At 43.6% G+C, this 27,464-nt stretch overlaps 1 protein-coding gene across 1 annotated transcript; it reads left to right on the plus strand.

Moving 5' to 3' along the window:
• Nucleotides 1-18,654: 18,654 nt before the first annotated feature.
• On the plus strand, nucleotides 18,655-21,877 carry LOC147902535 (uncharacterized). The gene is made up of 2 exons (XM_087373603.1): nucleotides 18,655-20,994; nucleotides 21,092-21,877. Exons 1-2 carry the CDS (start codon nucleotides 18,675-18,677, stop codon nucleotides 21,439-21,441), a joined length of 2,670 nt encoding a protein of 889 aa, XP_087229729.1. The 5' UTR covers nucleotides 18,655-18,674; the 3' UTR covers nucleotides 21,442-21,877.
• The last annotated feature ends 5,587 nt before the right edge of the window (nucleotides 21,878-27,464 follow it).

Genomic DNA, 27,464 nt, shown 5'->3' on the forward strand with positions numbered 1-27,464 from the left:
CAATGAACATGTCGACCAGATTGCCATTTCCAAGATATTATAAGGTATCAAATAATTCTCAAGCCCACACAGCATTTGATTATAAAGATGAAGATTCAAGGGAAATGGATTCGAGGTTTGATGGTCTTACAACTAGAAAACGCAAGACACTATTCACAAAAAGAAAGTATGTGAGTGTGAAGAGGCGAAGAATCATGACATCAATTCCAGAACCAAAGAGACATGTGATGCTATCCGAGGAGAATATGGAAAGGATGCTTATGTGATTTTGTTGCAAGAGACTTTGCATTAGAAAAGTTGGGAAAGATGATTGTGCAGCCATACACCTTGGTATTTGGAGTAAGACAGTGCCTAATAGACATAACTATCTTCTTCAAGAGTTTTCATGCTTTCTTCGTCAAGGCACTAATCAAGATTTGAGCACAAGACACTGTAAACCTAGATTGAAACCCATGGTTAATGGGAGACCCATTTGCAATCGAGGATATCAATGGTTAACTGGACTATCACATGGCACATACTGGACCATCTGGGCAGAGGTGAAAGAAAAAGTTATTCATACAATTCATGGAAATACCTACAAGCTTAAATGCCATGGAAGCACTATAAATGCAACTGCAACATTAAAGCAAGTTCTCGAAGACCATGCATTACCGCAGCCTCATCTTCAACAAACAATGCTAGATGGATCTCTTGTAGTTGGTGGAGCTCGTACTCAGCTGTCTCCACGATCGACCCATCGAGAGAGCTCGTTGCAAACAGTGCTGGACAGAACAAGAGAGCAATGAGTAGAAACATGTGTACTGTCAATAAAACTTTACAAGACAGAGACGAGAGCATGATTTCACGATCAACCTTGTACAAAATTTGGCGTAGAGATTTTTGCCATGTCAAGACACCATCAAAGCAAAGGATGTCAAAATGTAAGACATGTGATGAATTAAAAAATGCCATTGAACATAGTAAATGTGAGCAGCAGCGAGGAAGATATATTAAATGGCGATCAATCCATTTACGTCACGTGCAGGATGCTCGAAAGTTGTATGCTTCTTGGAGAGAGGAAGCTATTTCACATGTCGATAAGTCCATGTGCATCACCATTGATGGCATGGACCAGAATACAACCACTTTGCCACGATATAGACGTATCCCACCGGCATTGGAGGGCAAAAGTGGACTAAAAACACACTTGTGTGGAGTATTAGTACATGGATACCGAATCTTTTGTGATGTATGGATTGATAGTTTGCATGAACATGATAGTAACCAGGTTGTTACATCAATAATGAAAGCAATAAGAAAGGTCAGAGATGCTCACGGATATTTGCCTAACACATTGCGAATACAAGCTGATAATTGTTGGAGAGAGAACAAGAATAAATATATATTTGCTTTATGCTCTATGCTAGTTGGTTTGAAAATATTTGAAGAAGTGGAAGTTGGCTTTCTTCTTGTCAGCCATACACATGAAGACATAGATCAAATCTTCAGTGTTATCTCTGGTGAGTTGAAGGCAATGGATGTTTTGACAATGGAGGATATGCTATTTCGAATTGGGAAAAAAATTGGAGGTTCTCGCAAGGAAGAATCAGAAGTGGCTATCTTAGAGAGGATGGTAGATTGGAGAGCATTCATAGAGCCACATTTACAAACAGGAGATGATGCCCTAATAGGACACACAAATCCACACTACTTTCGGTTTCACATGCATAACAATATTTTAGTGATGCAATGGAAGCACTACTCAGTAGATGGAGATCATTTATGGAGTGAGTCATATGCTTTATTACAACGAATAATTCCATTGGAGGAAACTAGATTTGTTCTTGCAAAAAACAAATCACTTGACATAGATGAAATGAAAGGCTTGAAAGCCTTCATTAAACATCTTCAAAGTATGATGCAGAAAGATCCTGAGTAATCAACTAAGAATTTGGAGACAATTAAATCAACTGAAGCACTTATCCAATCTTTAGAATGACAAGAAAACTTAATGAGATTGAATACTCTGAATCCTTTTGGCCGGAACAAGCTAGGTCACCAAGTTTTCCTTTGGATATAAATATGTTAGTAGATATGGAGGAAGCAGAGGAATGCCTTTTACCTCAAAAATCTTGTGGCAGGAAGGGAGACAAACCCTTACCAGAGTTTATACCATCTAATGAGATTGAAGAGTGTCTATTTGTTGTAGTTTGGGCATCTGATCTAGGTTTAGAGTTGGATGACCAAGGTGGCCCAATTTGGGTTGCAAAGGTTGCTAAGACAGAAAGGGATGACAAGGGAACTCCTATAACATTTACAGCTTTATGGTATGAACCAAAGCCATTGAAAAATCTCCCGAGAAGATATACAATAAAACAACTCTAGGAGGGATGCTTGCAAAAGAAACGTGAATGGGTTCCAAATAATGAGGGATTAACAGAGGTGGAAGTTAGTAGCATTATTCATTGCTGGAAATCGAGGACACGAAGTTTTAAAAAGAAGCATGGATACAATGTTGAAAATGTATCACAATCCCTGATCCAAGTCGTGTCCATATTAAACATCATTTGGCAAGACTTGACCCATCAAGCTCAAATACATTACATGAATCTGATGACTCTAAACGAGATTCAGATGCATAAGATAATGTTTTGTATGCTTTTTTCCATACAAATGGTGTATCTATACACCACGAATAAGATAATTTATTGTATGGTTTGTTTTTCAAAAAAAGGGTGTATCTATACACCACTTATATATTGAATTCAACAAACTCTTTTTTTTCAAAAAAATGGTGTATCTATACACCACTTATATGTTGAATTCAACAAACTCTTTTCATATGGTGTCATATTTTCACTTCATAGTGTTAAAATTGAACTTGAGTTAGGAGACTACTATTATTATTATTATAGTTATTGGATGGGGACACCATGCATGAGTTTGGGAATTATAGCTTCACTGAGCCATTTTTTTTAAAATTAGAGGTTACCACTTGAATTTTTAGCTTAATAAGGCCATATTTGTATATAAGTGACCCATTTAGTGCTCAAAAAAACCCAATTTTTTAGCTCACTAAGTGAAGTTGAGTGGAGAGGATATGCTCCAAAAAAAAGTCCAAACCAAGAGAGAAAGTCCAAAAATTTTGAATAGTGTGTTTTCATTCTCTTTGGAGTTGTTCTTCTTCATGGAATAACACATTCCCTTTTCCAATTGTAGCCAAAGGAACTTCATAAGTAAGATATATTTGAAGTATTTCCCTTGTGCACCAAATACTATGAGAAGATGATCCCAAGCTTCATGTGAAGTTTCAAAGCCATCAATGTGGTGAATGTATGAGTCACTTAATCCCAAAGCAATGATAGCAAGAGCCTTCTTGTCTTTGATCAACCAATTAGCTTCTTCTTTTGTAGACTTCTTTTCCTTTCCATTCACAACATACCATATCTCCTTTTTCATAAGCACAAACTTAGCTTTTGTTTACCAAGTATGGAAACTAGTTCCGTCAAACTTCTCTACTTGCTTGGGCTTAGTCATGTTTATAGTTCAAGTACTCATCAAAGGGAATGACATAGTCATCATTCTAAATGCAAAGTATAAGGACACTTATGAGCTCCATGACTGAGTTCTACTACTCAAGTACAAGGAAAACAATGAAAGTTTGTAGTAAATAATAGAAGCCCCAAACTTATGGTGATTGCTCAACACCCTTTGTCCAAAAGATGTAGAATTCTGTCAATAGAGACCAGGGTAGATTGGAGGGTGCAATTCGCATAGCTCATAGCTCTATTCAAGGGGCTTTTTATGCAAAAAGAACACTAGTATACTAGACCAGGGCTACCAACAAGAAGAGGCACAATGTTGTGCCAGGTCGCCATGTCGAAGCTTGGCAAAATCGACTGGTCTTTTTTCTGTTGCTCCTCTAATACTTGACCAATCGGGCTTAGACTTCATTAACAGCATGCTTGTAGTGTCACCCAACTCGAGCTCAAAGGAATTTGCAAATGAGTAACCACAAAGGCGGCATTATACGATACATCGACGGATAGTCTTCTTGTTGGTACAGGCGATGGAGGCGCAATTTTGTGACAAGCTTCGAGCTAAAGGGGTGCCCTATAGAGATGGTTCTATGGCACAAAGGGCTTGGAGAATAGTTGCTTGTAGGTAGAGAACAAGCTCACACAAAATTTTGGAAGGAAAGAGGAAAAATGGAGATGATGAGGAATCTTTGAAAAACTAGTAGTTCATAATAGAGAGAGCATCTAATGCTAGGCTAAGCTAGATCTAGAACCTAAAGCTCTGATACCAAATGTAGAATCATGTGGGATAGAATAGATGCATCTTGGAAGAGGAGTGAGAGCACAAGCTGAAACCAAAATGTTGTTCTCTATTGATTGTGAGAGAGGTGACTCTCTCTTATAGAAAGGGGGAGAAGGTAGCACGTTCCCTACATAAGTGGCAATGAGCCCCTACATCAGTGGGAATCAGCCCCTACATCAGTGGGACTGGCCTAAATCAAAGGAACCTCCCATGTGGGGGCCTTTGGCTTACATCATCACTTAGGTCACACACTAGACAAATCATAGCACTTGATGTGCCCCTACAACACACACAAACACACATGTGACTCCCCTAGATGCACACATGCACCATAGAGCAAGCCCTTGATCACACTTATCCCAACATAAAGTGCCATGTGTATCAGATGATTATCCTTAGCCCTTTTAGTGTAGAGGAAATCAAACTTCTGATACCATTCTCTAGGTGTTTGCTTAAGGCCATAAAGACTCTTTTTCAGTGTGCAAACCAAATGGTTCTTTGCCCTTTTCTTCAAAGCCTTCCGGCTGCACCATGTAAATTTCCTCATGTAGATCCCCATGCAAGAAATCTATCTTTACATCCATTTGCATAAACTGCATATCCTTTGTTGCCACAAGTCCAATTATGCATCTAAGTGTGGTCATCTTCACCATCGGAGAGAAGATCTCATCAAATTCCACACCCTTCTCTTGATTGAACCCTTTAGCAACCAAATGGGCTTTATACTTGGGCATATCATCACCTGCGACCTTCATCTTGTAGAGCCATTTACATGGCAATGCTTTCTTTCCATGTGGTAAAGAAACCAAGTCCCAAGTATTATTCTTCATTGTGAACTCATCTTTGATTGCATAGCATACTTCCACTTGTGTTGATCCTCATGCATCATAGCCTCTTTGTAGATAGCAAGAAGGCTTCCTACAATCAGTAAGCATCACAAGTTGCACCCCTATATCAAGTGGTCTAGACACTCTAGCTAATCTTCTCAAGGGCATTTTAGCTTGCTTTCTTGCCTGCATATCAGCCATATTTGGCTCATCATTTCCACCAATAGATGATCCATCATCTGCTCTTGATTGTGTACCTGTGGGAGTACTTGGTGGCACCATTTCTTGCACATTTGGTGCATGAACAACTTGTTTTTTATCAGCATTTGCAGGTGGATTCACATCACGAAAAGTGATTCTCCTCATTTCCACATACTTCATGGGTGTCTTCTCTTCAATGGACCACATCATGGCTTCATATGACCTTCTTTGCTCTGGAGTACAAGGGGATGTGAGCTCCCTCTTGATTACACATGTATCATAGAAATGCTAAAAGTCATGAGAGAGATACTCTCCACCATTGCCAGTCCATAGGCATTCAAGCATTCTACCTAACTAATTTTCAACCAAAGCCAGCCATTTTTGAAATGCATGGAGCAAATTGCTCTTCCAAGCCATAGCATAAGACCACACTTTCCTAGTTGCATAAATGCCACCTAGTATTCAATGCCATCTAATGACCGTGTGTAGGCACCAAACCTCAAAGGCTCAAAGCATCAAAAAATGCAACTAATTCATGTACATATACTATGCATCCATATGAGCAAATCTGGCCCAAAAGAAAATGCTAACCTACAATGACAAAGAAATGGTGGCAAACCCAATGCTTATAAGAGCCAAATGGCTCAAGCATAAACACCGTCTATGGGCATAATGTTAAGAGATCACGCTCAACATCATGTGATCCTACGTACATAGCACTAACACTTTTAGAGTGCTATAAAGGAAAGGGTTAGATGCCCTAACCCTAACCCTACATGGGTTTGTATATATTCTACATTTTCAACTAAATCTAGTGTACAGTTAGTCATTTGTGGTGTGCTCTCTAGTTGTGTCCTCTTTCCTCATCTCCACTCTTCTCCTCTCCCCGCTTCATATTTAATCATGGTATCAGAGCTCCCTTGCCTTCCGCTGATGCATTGTGACCCTTGAGAGAGAGATCAAGAGTGTGAGAGATCGAGAGATTGAGTGTTCTCTTCTACTGAGAGAACCTCTGCTTTCTTTGAGAGAAAATTTCCATCCACTTCGAGGGAAATTTCCGTCCATAGGAATTCCGTTCATCTATTTCGAGGGTTCGTGAGAGATCTATTGAAAGAGAGAGAGATTTAACTCATCCCGTTCATTATTTTGAGATCTTTGTGTGAGAGAGATTCATTGTTCTTTGATAGATCTATTGTTATAAATTTATGTTTTCATTGTTTGAGAGATTCTTTGAGCAAGAGAGAGTCTCTTTTCTCTACTCCATGAGATTTCAGTTTCTTTCCTATGAGGAACAGAGAGAACTTTAGAGCCTAGATGCATAGGCTACAATAGCAAGCAGGACAATAGCTCCTGCAACTCCTACAACAAGCAAACTAGCTATTACAAGCAACGAGCAAGCAATGCATCTGACGATCATCTGCAACTGCTCACCCAAGGGCAGCGACTCTGCAATTGCCAAAGATCTCCTCCACGTGAGCCTTAAGCTTCAAAAATTGTAGCAAGGATGCTTCAAAGGCAACTCCTACAATGAGGAGCCCCTACACCAGCCATTGACCAACACCCTTCAAGCAGCCTTGCCTCCACAATGATCTTCTGCTCCAAGTGCACCTTTGCATCGACTATTGTCATCAAATGGTTGACAGTAGCTCCAACTGCAATATCCATAGCCAACCTCAACTATAGCACCATCACGGGCACCTCCTATGACACATCACACTTCATCGACTAGCTCTAGCTCTAGTGCTATGCCTCCATGATGGGACTACAAGCCGCCATCACTCAACACACTCCAAGAGGCTCATGTACAACAGGATCCAATGCCACCTTGCCTCACCGAATGACTCCACAACTCCACCAACCGGCACCTCTATAGCTCACGACTGACTTCACACAAGTAGCACAATAGAGACCAAGGCTGCCAAGAGCCTCGATTGCCAGCTAAGGCTGTGCAAGATGGCTCGTCTCCAGTCGACACAACTACAAGCTCATCACGACTCCTTCGAGTGCTACATAGCGACCCATCTTAGATGACTCGATGCATTGTTTGGACGGCACCACTAGGCTTGCATGCGATCTAAGTGTGTTTATAGACTACGACTACCCATGGTGCATTGAATGCATCTGTGACGTGGGTGAGCAAACATCGTAGAGGCAATATTGCCCATCATGGATGGCGATGCACTAGTCACTAGCATGGTGTCTACTTCATGTGGCACCATTGGCATGCATGTGATTTAATTACCACTTACCTGTCACCATTGGAATGGAGGCTCCTTCATGATCATTTGGATGTATGGATTGATATTTTTTGATTATTTCTAGTGCAATTAATTATGAATCATTGTGTTGGCATGTGATTAAGTAGTGGCTCATGATTCTATAATTTGATGGGCTTCCATGTGATTCTTTTTGGGGCAAAACAAGCAATCTAGCCCAGTTCATTCCCAATCACCGTGGTGCCCTCACCTTTAATGAGAAGGCCAAAATTTACTCTAGCCTTCTAATTTTAAAAATGGTTCCCTTGTTTTGAAGCCCAAATTATTTTTGGGCCTTTTGATGAAGCTTTGCATGGCAAATAATGTCTACAAAATATAGCACTGCCCAAGTGGTAGACATGTAATAATTGGTGGCTTGAATTTCGTTCAAATTGAAGATGGATCATGATTAATTGGATGGCACCACTGGGCCTCAAGTCACCATGGTGGCTCGAACTTTGATTAATTTAAAGTGGTTGATTATTATTAGGACAATTGTAGAGTGCCACTATTACTATTTAATCGTGGCCCTGAACATGGACAATGCTATTTGGATACTTTGCTCCATGCTCCCTCCTCAAGCTCTCATCACCCATGCTCTCCTACTTTGCTCCATGCTCCTTGCTCCAGAACTCATCCACCCTTGCTTTGCTACTTTTCTCCATGCTCCCTTCTCCAGTGCTCACCCACTCCAGTGCCCATCCACTCCAGTGCTCACCCACTCTTTTTACCTCTCCCCTTGATTCAATGTGATCTAAATCTTGTCTAATTTCTTGTACTGGGTCATTGTGTTGCACTCGATAGGAATTGAAATTCCTGCTCTTGTGCATAGTCTTCGTAGTCTCCATTGATTCCTCCAACACCTTGGAGGTGTCACCTTCGATGGCATGCACATAGCTGGCCTCTTTATGGATGTGTTATATGGATTCTCTAGAGATGTTAATGAAGGGATAAGGATTTTAAAAGTAGAGCTTTCTCATGTTGTTGTTGGTCCCAACCCTATATTTTGAGTCCTGTAATTGTGCATGATCTTTGGTCTCTCCATCATTTCCTCCATCGGCTCCCCAAAAAATTTGGATGTAGCAAGCTCACATTTGTGAATACAATAATGTATAGTGGGCTATTAGCAAGCCTCAATGAGCCTCTTGGCAATACTGAGTTGTACAAATATCCTCTTTACAACTTACACTCAACAAGTCTCATAACCACTTAGCAAAGTTTGAGTGGTTATCCTCACTCGTAGGATGTAACCTTTTGGGATCTTACAAATGGTTGAGTAGTTATCCTTGCCAGATGTAATTTTTTATTTCAACTTTAATATAATACTATTATAGCCAAAACTATCTTAGGATATTATAACTTTTGCTTGATGAGGCTCTCAACAATTGTTGAGTTGCTAATATTAACTATCTTAGGGTGTAGATGTAATCTCTTTTGTTCAATTTTTGTTGGAAGAAGGATCACGGCAATCGCTGAGCTGTTATAAATGATATTTGGATGTAGATGTAATATCTTTTGTTCAATTTTTACTTGATGAGGCTCTTAGTAATTGCTAAGTTGTTAGTTGTTATAAACTGGCTTTGGATGTAGATGTAATCTCTTTTGTTCAACTTTTGTTCTTAGCAATGGCTCACTTGTTATAATCACTTAGTATAATCTCTTTTAAATTTCAACTTTAATACAAATAATACTATTATCATAGTCATTGCTGGTAGTAGTCGTTGTTTTTTGTTGATATTGCTGATAGTGGTCATTGTTAGTTGCAGTCATTGCACAAGCAATTGGTGTAAAAGGAAATACATTTTGCTTGGTTTTAGGATTAACTAGAAGTAGCACTAAAATAGTTCCAAGAACCAATGTAGTGGTTGCAAGGAAATACATTTTCTTGATTAACTGCAACCCGCACTAAAATAGAACCAATAGTTTGGTTGCACAAGGAAGTACATTTTCCTTGGTTTTAGGATTAACGGGAAGCGACATTGAAATAGTTCCAAGAACCAGCATGGTAGTTACAAGGAAATATATTTTTCTTTATTTAGGATTAACTGAAACCACACCAAAATAGAACTAGCATGGTGATTGCACAAGGAAATACATTTTCCTTGATTTAGGGTAACTTTTAGCCATTTGTTTTAAACTATCAATTGCACTCTCCTTACATGATAACAACATGCTTTTCTAACCACCGGGCTAGTTTTAAACCTACCCGATGGCACACTACGAACATAAAATAAGATATTTAAAATGAAATTGTAGATATGGTCCCCTTTGAGAGAAAGGGCCATATAGACATGCGACACATGTTATGTGGCATGTCTATATGGCCCGTGTTCCTAAAGGGGACCCTCAGTAGCCCTATCAACATGAAAGAGGATCCCTTGATGCAAAATATATGAACAATTATGGGAATCCAACACGGGTCTCATGTCACATCCAATTAAGGTAAATACATTTTCTTTGGTTGGAGAAGTTACAACCACCACTCAAATAACTCCCAAGGACCAGTTGCTCCAAGCTAATATCACCACCTTGTCAATGTGGTGGTCGTGAATCTAGATTAGCACAAAAAGCTATGCATAGATGGTAGATGGCAAGTTGCAGGTGGATGATTGGTGGTGAGATATGAGTAGATAAGAAGATAGACTGTGGATAGTTTGATGCACAAAGATGCACACAAAGATTGTGTAAAGGAGGGTAGAATTGCTCAAGTAGTGACATGTGTTGAGATCTACAATGTCCAAAATTTCAAGTTTTAACGATTGAATCTCATTATTTCACTAGTGTGGCAATCATTATGTCAAAAAAATTCTGGCGAGAGCACAAGTCTGTCCAAAATTCAAAATATTGCCCACCAGCACGTCACATTGCGGCCTCAAAACTACTCCCCCAAAATAGTTTTATGATTGGATCCACCCAATCGTGCATTGAACCTTATGGAACTCAACTCCAAAATCTATGACTCATGTGCTACGTGTGAAGACTAGAATATGCTATTTGTCCTTGTGTTAGCTTGTCATGCATATTGTGCACAATACCTTTAAGCTACTCAAAGGGCAATTGAAGCCTTTGGAAAGTGGGATTATTCATCATGAAACTCACTCCCTCCTCCCTGTGCCTCCTCCTCCCCCTCCCTCCCTCCCTCCTCCATGCCTGCTCCTCCTCCCCTCCCCTTCCCTCCCTCCTCCATGCCTGCTCCTCCTCCCCTCCCCCTCCCTCCCTCCTCCATGCCTGACTCCCTTCCTCCTCCACGCTTGCTCCTCCTCCCCTCCCCCTCCCTTCTCCTCCATGCCTGCTCCTCCTCCCCCCTCCCTCTTGCTCCTCCCTCCTCCCTCCCTCCTCCTCCATGCCTACTCCTCCTCACCCTCCACACCTGCTAGTTTGCCCCCCTTCCCTCCTCTTCAATTGCTGGTCTTCCCTCCTACCATCCTCCTTTTGACCGATCAATTTAGAACCAAGGTGTTGTGAGGCCAAAAAAGCAGAATCTCCAGAACCTCTGCAAGGTGAATTAGCATAGATCACGAAGCCCGCTTGCTTGCATGACCTGTCATGAACACCACACTTAACCTCTTGGAGAAGAACTAATCCCACTCTCAGCTTTTTAATTACCCCCAAACAACAATGTTGCTTTGCTCTGTCATAGCATCCCCTTATGTTCCACAACATTATAGCTCCCCCCTAGCGTCAATGCTTCCTTGAACCTAGGTCATTATGCAAATGCCTTGTAAGCATCTTTAAGGAAATTTAATATGTTCTCCTCCCTAGCCTAGGCTTATCGAGCCACTTCCTTGAGTCTCTTGGAAATGCTCCTCTGTTTTGAGGACGCTTCTTCACCACCTTTTGAGTGCTTTGCAGCTCTTTCCTTCAACAGGCGCTTCTTGTGGTAAGCCTCCGGAAGCTCTTCTTTGGACCCATCGACATGCAAAGGTTCCGTGTCTTTTTGAAGATCCTCCACCTTCGCCACCTTTCTAAGGTCCTCCCCACACAGGCCCACACTAGATTCTTCTGTGGACACACCACCCTTAGAGTCAAACTCAACCAGCACCACCGTGGTCCTCCCCTTCCCTTCTTGCCAACCATGTGCCATCCTTCACCACATTTTGGCGAGTCACATTTGTCGACATCCAAACCCACTGGATCGTCTTTCTTGACATGCGATTGATCAAATTCCACCATCATGTCTCCTTTCGGCACATTTGATTTCCCTTCTTGGCCATCTGATTGCACCTCTTACTCCGACTCCTGCATTCCATCCCCTTGTGCCGGGTTGTATTCCCTGCACGATCGAGACAAGACCTCGCGAAATGTCCCAGCTTCTTGCATATGAAGCATGCATCCGAGAAGGCCTCGAATCTAATCTATTGAGCCATAGTGAGCCCATCCAGGAGTCGGATGTCGATGAAGTCAGAAAGATCTTGAGATTTGTCCCATAAAATACAGGCACGCTGAGGCACCAACAAAACTCATCCCAACGCTAATGCTAAGTTACCCACATTGTTGCCCATCCATGGAGGGAGGTTTGGGAAGTCCACCCACACCGGAACTCGTCGATACTGAAGTTAGCACTCCATTGAATGACCAAGATAGACACCCCCGCGGACATATAGGACCTACCCAGAATATTGTTTTGGAGAATCTCAGACAAACAATGAACCAGGAAGAACCTCTACCTTGAAGCTTCGCCACATTTGCATTTGCTGGGAGATCACACTCATACACCAAAAACTGCTCCAGCTCCTCCAGAGATGAGACCCACCTTGTGAAGAACATATATACCCCTCTCCTTGTTGCGAGCTTCTCTAGCTCTGGCTTGACATTGACCATCTCCAACTTGCACGAGACCAAGTGTTAGCGTCTCGTCTCAAACCACGGCTTCTTGGAGACCTCTTTGGCCCTACATGCCACCTCACCTTGTAAAAGAGTTTTGACCTCGTCCTCTTGCAATGGGGAAAAGTCCACCTGAAGCTTTTTGGCCACCACTTCAAGGTACAACTCAGCTTCTGGGTTGTCTCACTACTTGTCATGCACGTTGCACTTCGATTCCCCGCTCCCATTGGAGGAGGAGATAGAGTCTTGCTCATCATTGCACCCACTCATCCCGTCTACAAGGCTGGCATCCATCGATTCCCGTTCTCTTCTTGTTTAACCCCCCAACATGATAAGGCCACATGGAGGACATGCACCTAGGCACTCACCAACCCTCGCTCCCCAATAAAGCTACCATTTTCATCTTTTAAAAAGGACTTATTGCTTAATGCATTCTCTTGCCATGAATGATGAAAAGGACCTATCCACTCATGCATGGTATCGGCAATTCAAAGTCTTGATAAAAAATTGTGTTGCTGATGTCAAAGTTAGTCTCGCAACACACACACACACACACTTACTATCCCTTTCCCACTTTACATTCACTTTACTTTTTAGCCCTTTCCCCCTATTTATTTCCATCTTTAATCTCCCCCCCCTTCCTTTCCCTTCCTTCCCCCCACCCCCTCTCTATTTTTTCTTTCTAATTTTTCTAACCCCCTTCTCTCCCTAACAAACTCTCACTCTAAACCTTTCCCTAACTAATTCCTATTCTGGCCAACCTAACCCCTTTAAAATTTAATTCCCCACTTAATTTTTATTTACCCCCCCTTGTCCCTAACACACTCACCTTTTTTCACATTTACCTCTCTAATTCATGACCTTTGATTTCCACGCCCCTCTTAAACCTCTCCCCTTAATTTATTTTTACTTTTATAATTTGTTCTTAATTTTATTCAGTCATCTTTTACTTTCCTTCGGTTGTTCTATTTCGTTGCTTTCTTATTTTCCTTTTCCTTCATTTATTCTAACCGTGCCCTCCATAAAAATGCTTTTTCCAAACCCCCTCATCTCTTCCTAATTTTCCTATCTTTAAACCATTTTCTCCTATTTTTTATTTACACACTTCTAACTAAACCCCCCTTCCACCCCGACTACCCTTCCCCAAGTATCTCTTCCCTGACTCTCCCCTTTCACGTAACTATATAATAGAGGCAAATTGCCCACTCATAAACTCTGCCTAGCCTGGCCTAACGATTGCCCAACCTAGCTAGCTACTACCCAGCCCACTTTCTTTACTATGCTCTACCTCTACTCACAAACTTTTGTGCACTGGCGCGCTGCCCTATGCATTGCCTGTAGCCTCGTAGATTCCTGAGCAGTAGATGAGAGCGACGCAGTCGAGGTTGTCCTTCCCACTCGTGTGCGCACTTCCTCTTTCTAGGCCCTAATAAGCCTTGCTAGTACTTGCTACTTAGCACTGGTTAGTATTTACTACGGTGTCGGTCCCTCATGCGTGCTACAATTATTTGATCCATGGATGGCTACGCCTCGTACTTCCCCCCTTGACTTACAGGTTTGCAGACTCCCCTCTTCAATAAAAGTGATGCTTGCCATGACTTATCAAGCGCAACCTTTTGAACAATTGTGCATTCTACAATTTTTTAACCTTTGTCAAAACATTAGCATTCAATATTTTTCATTAATGACAATTGCTCTCTCTTTTGAGCTACATTGTATTCATTTCACTATGGAAAGGGGTCTAAAACACACACACACACACATATGTGTGCGTGCATGTGTGCACATGCGCACACATGATAAGCATTGAAACTTCACAATATTCTCTCTCTCTCTCTCTCTCTCTCTCAAATGCTCTCATACACACATAGGCATGTGCATTGCAATTTCATGGCATAACATCTTCTTCTAAACAACACCTTAGCATTACTATCATGATGAGTAAGCATCTATTATGAATGTTCACACTATGCTCTCTCTCTCTCTCTCTCATGTGTTAACGCACACATGCACATAAGCACTGCAATTTTATGGCATATTATCTTCTATTAAACAAGGCTACACATTAGCATTAGTATCATGGCGTAATATCACACCATTCTCTTTGACTTTCTCAATTAATCAATAGATAGATAGATAACACCCAACAATTGATACTTTGACTAGGTTGGATTCTTAAGACCTGTGATTCTAGACCAAGACATGAGTAGAGGGAATACAACAAGATGATAAACTAAAAAAAGCAATCTTTGTTAGGAATCTCCCTTATACACACCACTCCCTTGCTTGCAAGTGCTGCATGTGATTGTAGAATATACGCCCCATCGTCTGCTAAATCCATTTCAACTAGTTACAAATGCAAAGCCTCATTGCCCCGTAGGTGAACCAATAAACCTCCCCCCACGAATGTAGCACAATGTAGTCCAACATAGACGTTGATACGACACAATGGACTTGGGCCAAGGTGTGCCTTTTAAGCTCCATTAAACCCATGTAAGTTGCATTGTATTATTTGAATCACATGGTGTCACAAGTGATGGAACAAAAAGGTTTTCCGCGACAAGATGCATCATGCCCCTTTGAAACAAAGGGGGCCTTGAGCATATCAAATCAAAAGATAAGTGCTTTGAGCTGTGCCTTATGAGGAAGTTGGTTGACTAAGGTGTGAACTTTATTTTACCACTCGCATTCCTTTAAAGAGACTCTCTCTCTCTCTCTCTCTCTCTCTCTCTCTCTCTCCTTTGAGGCATGCCTTATAAGGAAGTTGGTTGACGAAGGTGTGAACTTTATTTTACCACTCGCATTCCTTTAAAGACTCTCTCTCTCTCTCTCTCTCTCTCTCTCTCGCTTTGTTCAAAGTTGTCAATGTAGGGTCGCATACACACACGTCTTTAATGGAAATGCAACACATAAGATTTGATGTGTCCTGCATGAATAAGAATGGAACATGTCAACTTTTGGTATATTACTCTTTTAAATAGGATTGAGAACGCCAATGAGGAAAAAGAGAGGAGACCTGAGTGTTTTGAGATCTGTAGGGGTGTCGAAAGGTAAAATTCCAACACACCTTGTTCAAGTAAAGGACTTCTTGCAACATGAGTGGAGTGAAAAAAAATTTATGCCTTTATTTGGAGAGTGACAGATAGAGAGAGAGGAATCATCACCCACTATGTCACTTCTCCCTCAAGTGTGTGTGTGTGTGTAACCTTTCTTCACCCATGAGGTCACAAGCTTGAATTAAAGATGGGTTCGCACTTGTCTCCATAGTGATTTGCACGCACGCATGCACTTGTGTGTGTGTGTGTAGACGATCTTTGCTTGCCCTACAATGCAAAACATTGGAGAGGTTGAGAAACATGAAAATGTAGAGAGTTAGATTGCCCCACTTTTCTTTAAAGTCATGAAAATACTTGTGCCCACGACGAGGGGCAAGGGGTATCCTTTGGTGTGCACAGGGGAGGACAAGGGCACTATAGTAGTGGGAGCAAACATTGTGCCAGCATCATCTTCTCCTCCACCTCCTCCTCGTCAACTATGATCTCCTTCATGAAATCCCCCCCGTAAAAAATACCACCACTATGATATCCTTCTCCTTCATCAACTTTGGACCTTATATCCTCAACTATCAAACCGTTCAAGAGCTTTTGGTCTCATCCATCTTTGCAACTCCATGTCGTTCTACTATTTGCATCTTTTTCCTAGCATATGCAAAGCTTGCATGCCCTCACTTTGATTTTTTTTTAATCACCTTTACCTCTCCGATTAATCTCCATTTCCTAGATTCTTCTTGAAGGGAGCATCTTTTCTCATCGATGGTGGCGACCTCCTGAATGTGGTCACCTTCCCAACCATATCATCTTCTTCCCCTCAGTGGGGAGTTCTTGAATGTGTGACGCCAAGCTCGCCTAGATCCAATCTCGAACCTGCTCATGAGCTGCAACTCATCTGGATCCAATCTCGAACCTTGCTCATCTATTGCATAGTCTAGCTAAGAGGACGTCCCCATTTCATCGCTGATGCTTGGGAGGCCTACCACTGGGAAGCGGAAGCGAGGGTGCCTTGTGTGTCCTTCGCATCAGTTGTTGAAATTATGTTCTCGGCAAAGCAGGTGTCTGCGGAGAGATTGAAGAGGCGATAGAATTTGTGTTAAGGGCTATTTGACAAGGTAGACTATTGGATATCCCAATCCAACGGTGGAATGCTGGGTCGAAATCCTCGAGACGATGGAGTTGCGTTGGTAGTCCATTGCCAATGTAGACAATCGTCTGCACTATGAGCCGTTTGCATTGGCGTTTACATGAAAGCAGGTTGTCGATAGCTCTCTCCTAGCACTACTCCCGTTTGGCACCGTGAGCCGTCTGCAATGGCGCTTACATGAAAACAGGGCTGCTAGCAGACAGCTCATAGTGCAGACATTTGTCTGCACTTGCGTTCACATGAAAACAACTGCTGCTCCTCCAACACTACTCCTGTTTGCAGTGAGAGTCGTTTGTAAAATGAAAGCAACCTTTCGGTAGCGCTCAGCTGTCTGCACTGAGAGACGTCTACACTGGCGTTTACATGAAAACAGCTACCGATAGCACTCCTCCAACACTAGTCCTGTCTGAATTGTGAGCCGTTTGCAAAATGAAAAGAGGCTCCCAGTAGCGCGCAGCCATGTGCACAGAGAGTCGTCTACACTGGCATTTACATGAAAACAGTTTGTCGATAACGCTCCTCGAGCGCTACTCCTGCCTGCATTGTGAGATGAAAAGAGGGTCTGCATTTTGTGAGATGAAAACAAGCTACCAGGAGCACTCTCACCCTAGGCACATGTACCATTTTTTGCAAGGTTTAGGCAGGTAATGCAATTGGATGCCTGACGGGCACAATCGAACTACATAGGCAGGTAAGGTCCGGCAAGAGCTGGATAGCCAATAAAAACACATCTCAGAGTTCAGCTTGAGCATGGGTCCGACACCGTCAGGCAACCATGTGCCCCTGATTCCGATAGCATCGAAGCTTACCGGATTTCAACCTCAAACATACATGTGTCCGGGCTATTTCCGAGCACAAACTCCGGTCTGTATTGTGAGCAGTCCAAGTTGGGGTAAACTCAAGCGTTGCATGTCACCTCATCAAAAGCTTACTTTGCATGCTTCATCTTCAGCTTCTCCTTTCATGGCTGCTCTGTAGCCTGGCTATGGCTGCCGGCAAGCCCACGAATTGGAGGACAGGCCGGCGCTGCATCAGTCAGCCAAGCTCACTCGCTATGGCACGCATATTCTGGGACTCTGAACATCGACGCCTTTGAATAGCTCTGGCTACAATATAATTCATCCAGCACCTGAAACCTCTCACCCGCATGACGATCATCAAGCTCCTGGCTATGGCGGCCTGCCACAGCCATGGCGTCCTGCAACCCCTCGGGTCCCAATCCCTCCACCCACCGTGTTCCCCACTGCCTCCCTTTTTGACTCGAGCTGCCTTTCCTTGACTTTCTTGTCCCCAGCTCCGCTCTGTTGGTATGGCCACGGCGCCAGGATCAGGTTTCTGTTGGCAATGGACAGATAGCTGCTGAGAGAGTTGCCTGCGCGTTGAACAGCGTACTCCTGTAGCACGCTGTCGGTTTGCGTTTAGCCTTGCCCAGGGTATAGCTTTTACTTCGGACTGGAAAAGTCTGACGTAAGAAGGAAGGGTTTTGGCTTCTTTCTCGTCGAACAGTACTGGCATCGCTAGTGGAGCAGGGTTTTTGAGTGTAGGACGAGTTGAGCTTGTGAAATAGCGTTCTCTCGTGAGGTGCACCTTGTGGAGTTCGGAGCCGAGGGAGAGAGAGGGAGAGAGAGAGAGCGAGCGAGAGAGAGAGCGCGCGAGCGAGCAAGGCGTGGCGAAACGAGCTTTCGATCGTCGCAGGTTAGAGGATGCATCGAGGTAGCACCCAGGAGAGACGCTCGTGTCGATGCCTGTGCTGATTTCGTGTGCCGATCCGATCGGAGCTAAAAGAGGAGCGTCACGCAAAATTCGAGGAAGGGTTTAAGGAGCGTAGGAGGGGGGGACGGAGGCGGCGAAGACAGGGCCGCGAGCGACGGGAAAATCATGTGAGGCGATGCAAGGTGTGCGGATGGGCAATGCAGGCGGGAGGAGTGAGAGCGACGACGGAGCTACGAAGCAGCAGAGGGGCAGGGGAGGGGGAGGAGGAGGAGGAGGGGGGGGGGGGGGGTGCGGGGAGCGGAGGGGGGGAGGGGGGGGGAGGGGGAAGATGAGGAGATGGTGGGTTGTGTGGGGGATGTGGGTGGTGGTGGTGGTGGTGCAGTACTGCGCCATAGCCAGGGGAGCAAAGACGACGGATCGAGAGATATTGAAGGAGATGAGCGAGAAGCTAAAGGGATCATCATCATCGTCTTCGTCTCCATCTTCTTCGTGGAACACCAGCAACAACGATCCTTGCAAATGGGTTGGTGTTCAATGTAATGGCGATAGCATCTTCTTCCTCAATCTCTCGCAATTTCATCTCTCTGGCTTCATCCCTCCCTCCATTGGCCTCCTCTCCTCTCTCTCCCTCCTCAACCTCTCCTCTAACTCCCTCTCTGGCTCCATCCCCCCCTCCCTCTCCAATTGCTCCTCCCTCTCCTCCCTTGACCTCTCCTCTAACTCCCTCTCCGGCTCCATCCCCCTTGCCCTTTCCTCCCTCTCCTCCCTCCTCACCCTCCGCCTTGACCTTAACTCCCTCACCGGCCCCATCCCCCCCGAGTTCTCCCTCCTTTCCTCCTTGCAAACCCTTTCCCTCTCGCAGAACCGCCTCTCCGGTACCATCCCGCAGGCATTTCGTAACCTCAGCAGCCTCAGCATTTTCTCAGCGTATCAGAACCGCCTCGATGGCCCATTGCCGCAAATGAACACGCAAAATCTAAGCTGGATAAATTTGGCTTCTAATAACCTCAGTGGAGCTCTCCCAGGCAAGCTTTGCGCATCTGGCAAGCTAGCAGTCCTTATTCTTACCGAGAACAGTTTCAATGATACGCTTCCGGAAGATTTGGGTTCCTGTATGACTCTGACTACTTTGAGAGTGGGGCACAATTCTTTTAGCGGATCTATTCCTGATCAATATGGACAGCTCCAAAAGCTGATCTACTTCGAAGCAGATCAGAATCAGCTAACAGGCCAAATACCTTCACATATCAGCGGTTGGAAGAACTTGAGTCTTCTCAACCTCGCTGACAACTTACTCACTGGCAATATCCCGGCCGATTTGAGCAAAGTTTCTAACATTCAGGAACTGCATTTATCCCACAATAATCTGACAGGAGAGATTCCTAAGGGACTGTCTCAGTGTAAGCTGCTAAGTGTGCTTGACCTCAGTGGGAATAATCTGAGTGGAGCAATCCCTAACGACCTCTGCAATGGTTCTAAACTCATGATTCTACGGCTGGAAGGCAATTCCTTTTCTGCAGAAATCCCGGCTGCAATTGGTGGTTGTTTACGACTACTAGAGTTGCAGTTAGGTGATAACACCTTTAGTGGCAACATTCCTTCAACAATTGGAAGTCTCTCCCACCTGCAAGTTTCGCTCAATCTCAGCCTGAATCGCTTAACAGGCACGATTCCGGCCTCCCTTGGGAAGTTGACGAATCTAGTCTCCTTGGATGTCTCGCACAATGAACTTTCTGGAGAGATTCCCCTCTTGACGAGCATGATAAGCCTGCTGGATTGGAATTTCTCTAACAATCTCTTGAGTGGTCCGGTGCCACCAATTGGCTCGGGGTTGAATAGCTCATCTAGCAATTCTGCCAGCAATTATGCTAATAATTCTGGGCTCTGTGGTCCTCCTCTACCTCCATGTGGGAATGATGCATCCCACAGATCCAAAGTAAAGCGCGGGCTGGCAACCTTTTGGAAGGCTGCTGGCATTGCTGTTTCATGTGCCATTGTGGCGCTGGTAATTTTCGCATGCATGGCTGTTGGAGTGATGTACAAGTCCAATCTGTCTTCAGCAGTAGATCCTGTGCCTCCATTCGTGGTCAGCCGTGTCTTTACGGATACGTTTGAACAGGCTATCAATTTTGATAGTATCAAGGAAGCTACTTGCAGCAATGATAATGTAATTAGTAGCAATCATTTCAGCACTATCTACAAGGCAGTCATGCCTTCAGGTTTGGTACTAGCTGCAAAAAAGTTTCACTCCCCAGAGAAAGGCATAGTCATCCATCAAAGAAGGCTGACGTTAGAGCTAGACAAACTGTGGAGGCTCTCACAGGAGAATATTATGCGACCTGTTGGCTATTTCTTGGAGAATGATCTAGCAGTTATCTTGTATGACTTTGTGCCCTTGTGTAGCCTTGGGCAGGAACTGCATAGAAACTCTGAACGTTTACTAACCTGGCGGATGCGTTATGAAATAGCCCTAGGAGCCGCACAAGGTCTAGCTTTTCTACATCACTCTTGCCATCCACCCATGATACATATGGACGTCACGTCTAACAACATATTTCTGGGTCATCAATTGGAGGTACAAATAGGAGATATTGAGGTTGCCAAACTTTTGGATCCATCTAAAAACACAGGGAGCATTAGTGCAGTGGCAGGATCCTTCGGCTACATTGCTCCAGGTGCATTTACATACCCTCCGAATGTTTCTCCTTTGTGCATTTGTACAATTCCTAACTGCACCACTATTTAATTATAATGTATGTTCGTTTTGTACAGAGTATGCATTTACGATGCAAGTGACGTCAGCAAGCAATGTATATAGCTTTGGGGTTGTTTTATTGGAACTCCTCACTGGCCGGCTTCCCATTGATGAAAGTTTTGGAGATGGTTTAGACCTTGTCAGGTGGGTCCATGGAGCATCTTTCCGGGGGGAAACTCCTGAACAAATTCTGGATGCCAGGATCAGTACACTCTCTTTTGCTTCACGACAGGACATGCTTGGAGTCTTGAAAGTGGCTTTGATGTGCACGAGTGCTTCTGCCTTGCGGAGGCCTAGAATGAGGAAAGTTGTGGAGATGCTTCTGGCATCAAAGGTGCAAGAAGAAGCCAACTTGACCGCACGTTGATATTTGTTTTTGCTCGGGCGGTCTGAAGCACACAGTAATGCTTTATGTACTGTTCACCTAGCTTTTTGTGTATATAACCGTATAAACATACCTCATGTGACCACCATGAGATTGCTACGTGCTGGGTTTTCTCGCCATAAATAGTTATCATCTAGTGAAGGGGAGTAGAGTAGCTTAAGCAAAAACGAGTTGGTCTTACAGCAGCAGTGGTGTGCTCATCTCCACTGCCTCTGTCAGTCTAGAGGGAGTGGCACTTTGGGAATACCTCCCATTTTGAGCCTGTAAGCTTTTTTTGGTGTAATATGTCATAGTGGTCACAACATTGCTCCAGGCTGATTTAGCCAAGCAACAGGTACATTTCCACTTGAGTAATGTTTGGATTTTCGTTGTATCCGAACTGTATGAGTATCATAACAATGTCAACAGGAGCCCTTCGTTTCAGATCATTGATAAAGTATGGATATTGGTGCCTCACTTTTGAGCCCTAACTTTCATTAGTGTTATGCTTAGCTATATGTAAATTCTTGGCTTGGACAAGTTTTGATCATGATTATGTTGATCTCTATGAGCTGGTGTGCACATGGCCTCAAAGCGTGACTGCTGCGCTTCAGAATTGTGCATCATTGTGCACACAGCCTAATAGCTTTGAGCCCTTGGAATGCTCTTGGTCACACTTTTACTTTGGAGGAGGTGACCCAGCTCCCTAAAGAGAGCAACAAAGGGACCTTAGCTAAATTTTGATATACAGATTCGAAGCGTTGAAGGCTCTGTTTATAAGTCTCAAGTTGTGTCCAAGGTTACAAGAAAGGAAAAGTTGTTAGACGTCAACATCTCCTGATGTCACTGAGAGTTTGCTTGTGGGCGTGCCCGCCCAGTGAGTAAGGCTAGGGTATATGACTGGGGACCTGTGTTGTGAGGCTAGGGTAGATTTTGTGGGGGGTGAGCCCTCTTTATAGGGCATGGGCAACTCTAGTGGTGGGTCGGCCCACCCAGGCTGGTCGGCCCTACTACTAGGGGTCTAGCATAGCCGACTAGGCAGCACCTTGTGGAGCAGCATAGCCTGCCTTGTTGAGCAGTTCTAGGGCAGGGGTGTGGAGCAGTCCTTCCTCTCTTTGTGCCTCCATTTCTTGTGGTTGTTGAGCTGTCCGGTTGAGCTCTTGAGCAGCCTGTTTGTGCAGAGGTTTTCCCCCAGTTGTAGCGGGGTTTTCTCTAGAGATCACTCGCAGTTCTCTTGTGTCTTTCTCTCCTTTCCCTCTTTCTCAGTGTGGTGTGTGAGGCGTTCTCTCTCTCTCTCTCTCTTCCGTTCATTTCCGCTGCACTTCTCACAGTAGTACGAGAATGAACTGCTAGAGGAAAGGAGGCTGTACAAGAACATGCACAGCATAAGATTCATGGCCAATCTGCAGGAAAATTTGAAGGGAGAATGTCTTTCTATCAATGGCAAACCTATGCTGAAATACCAGAACAAGGTATCTGATATGGAACACTCATCTTCTGTTGCATCAAGCAAGCACCAATGGTTGTGTCAAAAGCGTCAAACAACGAACATGTGGAAGTGCAATTTTCAGTTTGGAGGCTGAACGAGTGGAGATTTTGAAAGCATGAGTTTGAGATATTGGAATGTATCATCACACTACTTGGTCCATATGAAGGGCTCGGTATGAACTCGTGAGTGTAGAGAGGGTGTAGAGGTGCAGCGATGTCGGCAAGATATCAGAGCATCCAGCTATGCCACCAGACCTGGTCCAAGAATGATGATAACTACTTTGTTATCGTCAAACATTTGGCTTTAAATTTGCTCAACCTTGGTTGGATCAAGGGTTCTTCCATACTCACAAACAATATGGCTAAGTAGCATGCCACTTCTCACTGAAAAAGTGCATCTCGTTGGATTAAGGGATAGCTGAGCAGCCTGGTATAGGCACAGCTCGAGCTGAGGGAGGAGCTATTTGGGCACCAAAAAACTGAAGTCGTCCAAGAAGATGCGCATGAAGAATGTTAAGTACTCATCAAAGATATCTTGGATAAGGAGAAGCTCTGTGGGAAGCTTTGTGGGTGACTTTACTTGCATCCGAGTGTGCAGAGACCTTGGAGGAACCTTTGGAAAAGTCAGTTTGATTTTGCCAAGTGGTTTTGAGAGCTTGTTAAGTATTTTCAAAGAAAAAGTCGTTTTTTGAGCTTTTCGCTGTTCCGTTCGATGACAGAGACTCCGTATTGACTTGTAGAGGCAACTATTGCTTGCTTTTGGTGTCCACTTCACTTCAGGAGCTTGGAAACACCTTCATTCTTGAATCTGGGATCATTTCATTGGATTTTCGACTCACTGTGTCAGTTTCTGCGTTTTTTTACCTGGGTGTTGGAACTCAAGTTTGGAGCAACCATTTGTAGATTTGTCAGTTCCGGTGGACTTAGAAGGTCCTGAAACTTCTATGTTGCTCATCATTCGCACTCCGATGGAGTTTACAAACAGCTCTGCTTCCAAAAACGTTTTTCAGTCCATTTGTTGGACCCAGTGATTGAGACCGCAGTTTTCAAAACCATCTGTCCCATTGCGTTCTGGATACCCAAAAACCCCTACCTCTTAGTTCTTGCACGATTCGGTGGAGTATTTTCAGAGTTATAGATCTCTGGGTATTCGATTTCGTCTCTCTGTTATGCATTTTTCATTCTAAGGTTTTGAAACCTTAGATTTATGCCACATGGCAGTGGATAAGTGTTGACTCCCATTTCTCACTCACTGGTTGGGATTTTGGAGTTTCGCCAGAAGAGAGATATTTGCAGATTTTCTTGCTGAGTTCGATTATGCAATGGTGCCCATGTTTAAAGGCATCTCAGGTTCTATTTTCAGTAGCGGTCTTTTCTGTGGGACCATGATTTCTTGAGCATACCTTATGCAGATCACTCTGGTTGTAGTTTGAGCCATGTGCGCTTATTCGTGGTGTGCATTGGGTTGTAGTGGATGATTTATAGGCCATTTGGATGCATTGCGATCCTTATTGGATGCGCTGATAGGCCCAGATTGCCTTGTGGGATGCTATTTTTATGGATGCTTTGCACATGGATGCTATTTTATGCTGAGGGATAGCTTTGACACATTGCAGGTGATGCACTGATAGTGTTATGCTCTCTTGGATGAGATATTATTGATGCATATGTCCATGGACGGTGTTTATGCTTGAGCCATTTGGCACCTATTGGCATTTTGGATTGCCATTGACGTTGGCATTTTCTTTTGGGCCAGATTTGCTCATATGGATGCACAGTACATGCACATGAGTCAGCTGCATCTTTTGATTCTTTGAGCTTTGAGTTTTGGTGATATTTCAGTCTATTGTGGCATACACATTTGGATGCACCTGGTATTTAGTGTGATTCTCTCTTACAGGCACTAGCATTTGGGATTTTGCTTTATTTGCATCATGGCATCCTCTTCCATGTCTGAAAAGGAGTTTTTCAACATTAAAAAGTTTAATGGGACAAACTTTTCTTTGTGGAAAGAATAGATAAGGGATGTGCTTATTCAAAAGAAGCAGATTAAACCCTTGGCAGGGATTGAAGCTAAGCCTGCAAATATGTCTGAGGATGATTGGAATGAGTTAAATGCATTAGCAAAGTCTACTATTAGACTTCATCTTGCAGAGTTAGTTTATTTCACAGTAGTAAATGAGCAGACTATGGAAGATTTGTGAAAGAAACTGTGTGCCACTTATGAGAAGGAAACTGCCTCTAATAAAGTTTATCTCATGAAGAGGTTGTTTGAGCTGCAGATGAAGGAAGGGGTCTCCATTGCTTCTCACTTGAATGAATTCAATATTATTTTCAGCCAGCTTCAGGCTCAGAAGATGAATTTTGATGCGGAGACTAAGGCAATATTTCTCTTATGTTCATTGCCATCCTCATGGGATACCTTCTGTACAGCTGTCAGTAACTCTGCACTTGGTGGAGTACTAAAATTTGATGATGTTGTGGGTAGCTTGTTGGCCAAGGAGATTAGACGGAAGTCTATGGATGGCAACAAGCAGGATGCAGCCTTAAATGTGCAAAAGGGCAGATCACAGTTCAGGGGGAAGTCCCAAGAAAGAGGGAAGTCTCGTAGTAAATCTAGGGCACGGAACATCGAGTGTTACCATTGTGGCAAGAAGGGCCATATGAAAAAGGATTGCTACAAGCTGAAAAGAGAGCAAAAGGATAAGAAAAAGAATACAAATTGGGGTGCAAATCAAAAGGAAGAGAGTCCAAGGGAGGACAAAGGAAAAGTGAAGATCAAGGAGATCAATGCAGTCACACATGATAGTGACAATGACGTTCTCTTCATGTCTATTTTATCTGTAGAGTTGCTTACCACTTCAGATGATGCATATTCCTAGGATTGGATTTTGGATTCTGGTGCTTCATTCCATGTTACTCCCCATAGGGAATGGTTCTCCACTTATGATAGTGGAAAGACAGGTTGTGTGCATCTTGGAAATGACTATGCATGTGACATAGTGGGAGTAGGTGACATAAAGTTTTCTTTTGCAAATGGGTCTGCATTTATTTTGAAACATGTGAGACATGTGCTTAAGTTGACCAAGAGTCTTATTTCAGTGGGTCAACTAGATGATGCTGGTTTTCACACCACTTTTGGCTTTCAGAGTTGGAAAATTCAGAAGGGCTCTATGCTTTTGGCCAGGGGTGCCAAGTGTGGGACTTTGTATCCCTTACATGTATCAGGGGTATTTGATCATGTTGTTGCAATAACCGAGCAGCCAAGCACTTCTTTATGGCATTGTAGATTGGGGCACATGAGCCAAAATGGAATGAAACTCTTATGCCGTTTGGGTTATGTACCGCATTTGAGTTTCTCTGATTTTGAATTTTGTGAGCACTGTCTCTATGGGAAGCAGACTAAATCAGCCCATAAAAGAAGGGGAAAGAAAGAGTTTGAAAAGCTTGATTTGGTGCATTCAGACGGGTGTGGTCCCATGCCTACACGGTCATTAGGCGGGGCTGCATACTATGTGACATTCATTGATGATGCAACTAGGAAAGTGTGGGCTTATGCTATAGCTCGAAAGAGTGATGTGTTCCAGGTATTTCAGAAATGGCTAGCCTTGGTTGAGAATCAGGCAGGTAGAATGCTTAAATGCCTACGGACTGACAATGGTGGAGAGTATCTCTCTCATGACTTTCAGCATTTCTGTGATACACATGGGATTGAGAGGGAGCTCACATCCCCTCGTACTCCAGAGCAAAATCCAGTTGTAGAAAAGATAAACCGTACCATTCAAGAAAGGTTGCAATGCATGCTTTCCAATGCAAGTCTTTCTGGTGGTTTTTGGGCTGAGGCAATGAAGACTGCAGTGCATGTGATCAATAGATCACCTAGTAAGAGTTTGGATGGTGGTATTCCTGAAGAGGCATGGAGTGGCAAGAAGCCCTCTTACTCTCATTTGCGTATATATGAACATGTGCCAAAAGAGCTTCAAAAGAAGCTAGATCCTAAGTCTAGGAAATGCATCTTTCTAGGTTATGGTGAAAGTGGAGAGATGGGCTATCATCTCTGGGATCCAGAAGCAAAGAAGATCATACGTAGCCATGATGTAGTCTTCAATGAGAAGAAGATGCATAAGGCACCCATGAGGGATGTGGAAATGAGGAGAATCACTTTCCAGGATGTGAATCCACCTGCATATGTTGATAGACAGCAAGCTATCCATGTACCAAATGTGCAAGAAATGGTACCACCAAGTACTCCCACAGGTATACAATCAAGGGTAAATGATGGATCATCTATTGGTGGAAATGATGAGCCAAATGTGGCTGATATGCAGGTGGGACAGCAAGCTGAAATGCCCTTGAGAAGATCATCTAGAGTGTCTAGACCGCCTAATAGGTTTGTTCAAGGGGTAGACTATGTGATGCTTACTAATTGCAGTTAGCCTTCTTGCTACAGAGAGGCTATGATGCGCGAGGATCAACGCAAGTGGGAGTATGTTATGCAATCAGAGATGAGTTCACTTACAAAGAATAAGACTTGGGAC

Source organism: Dipteris shenzhenensis, chromosome 4 (genome assembly GCF_047967505.1).
Source record: "Dipteris shenzhenensis isolate YYH24624 ecotype China chromosome 4, Dip_SZ_1.0, whole genome shotgun sequence".
In the NCBI taxonomy this organism is placed as follows: Eukaryota; Viridiplantae; Streptophyta; class Polypodiopsida; order Gleicheniales; family Dipteridaceae; genus Dipteris; species Dipteris shenzhenensis.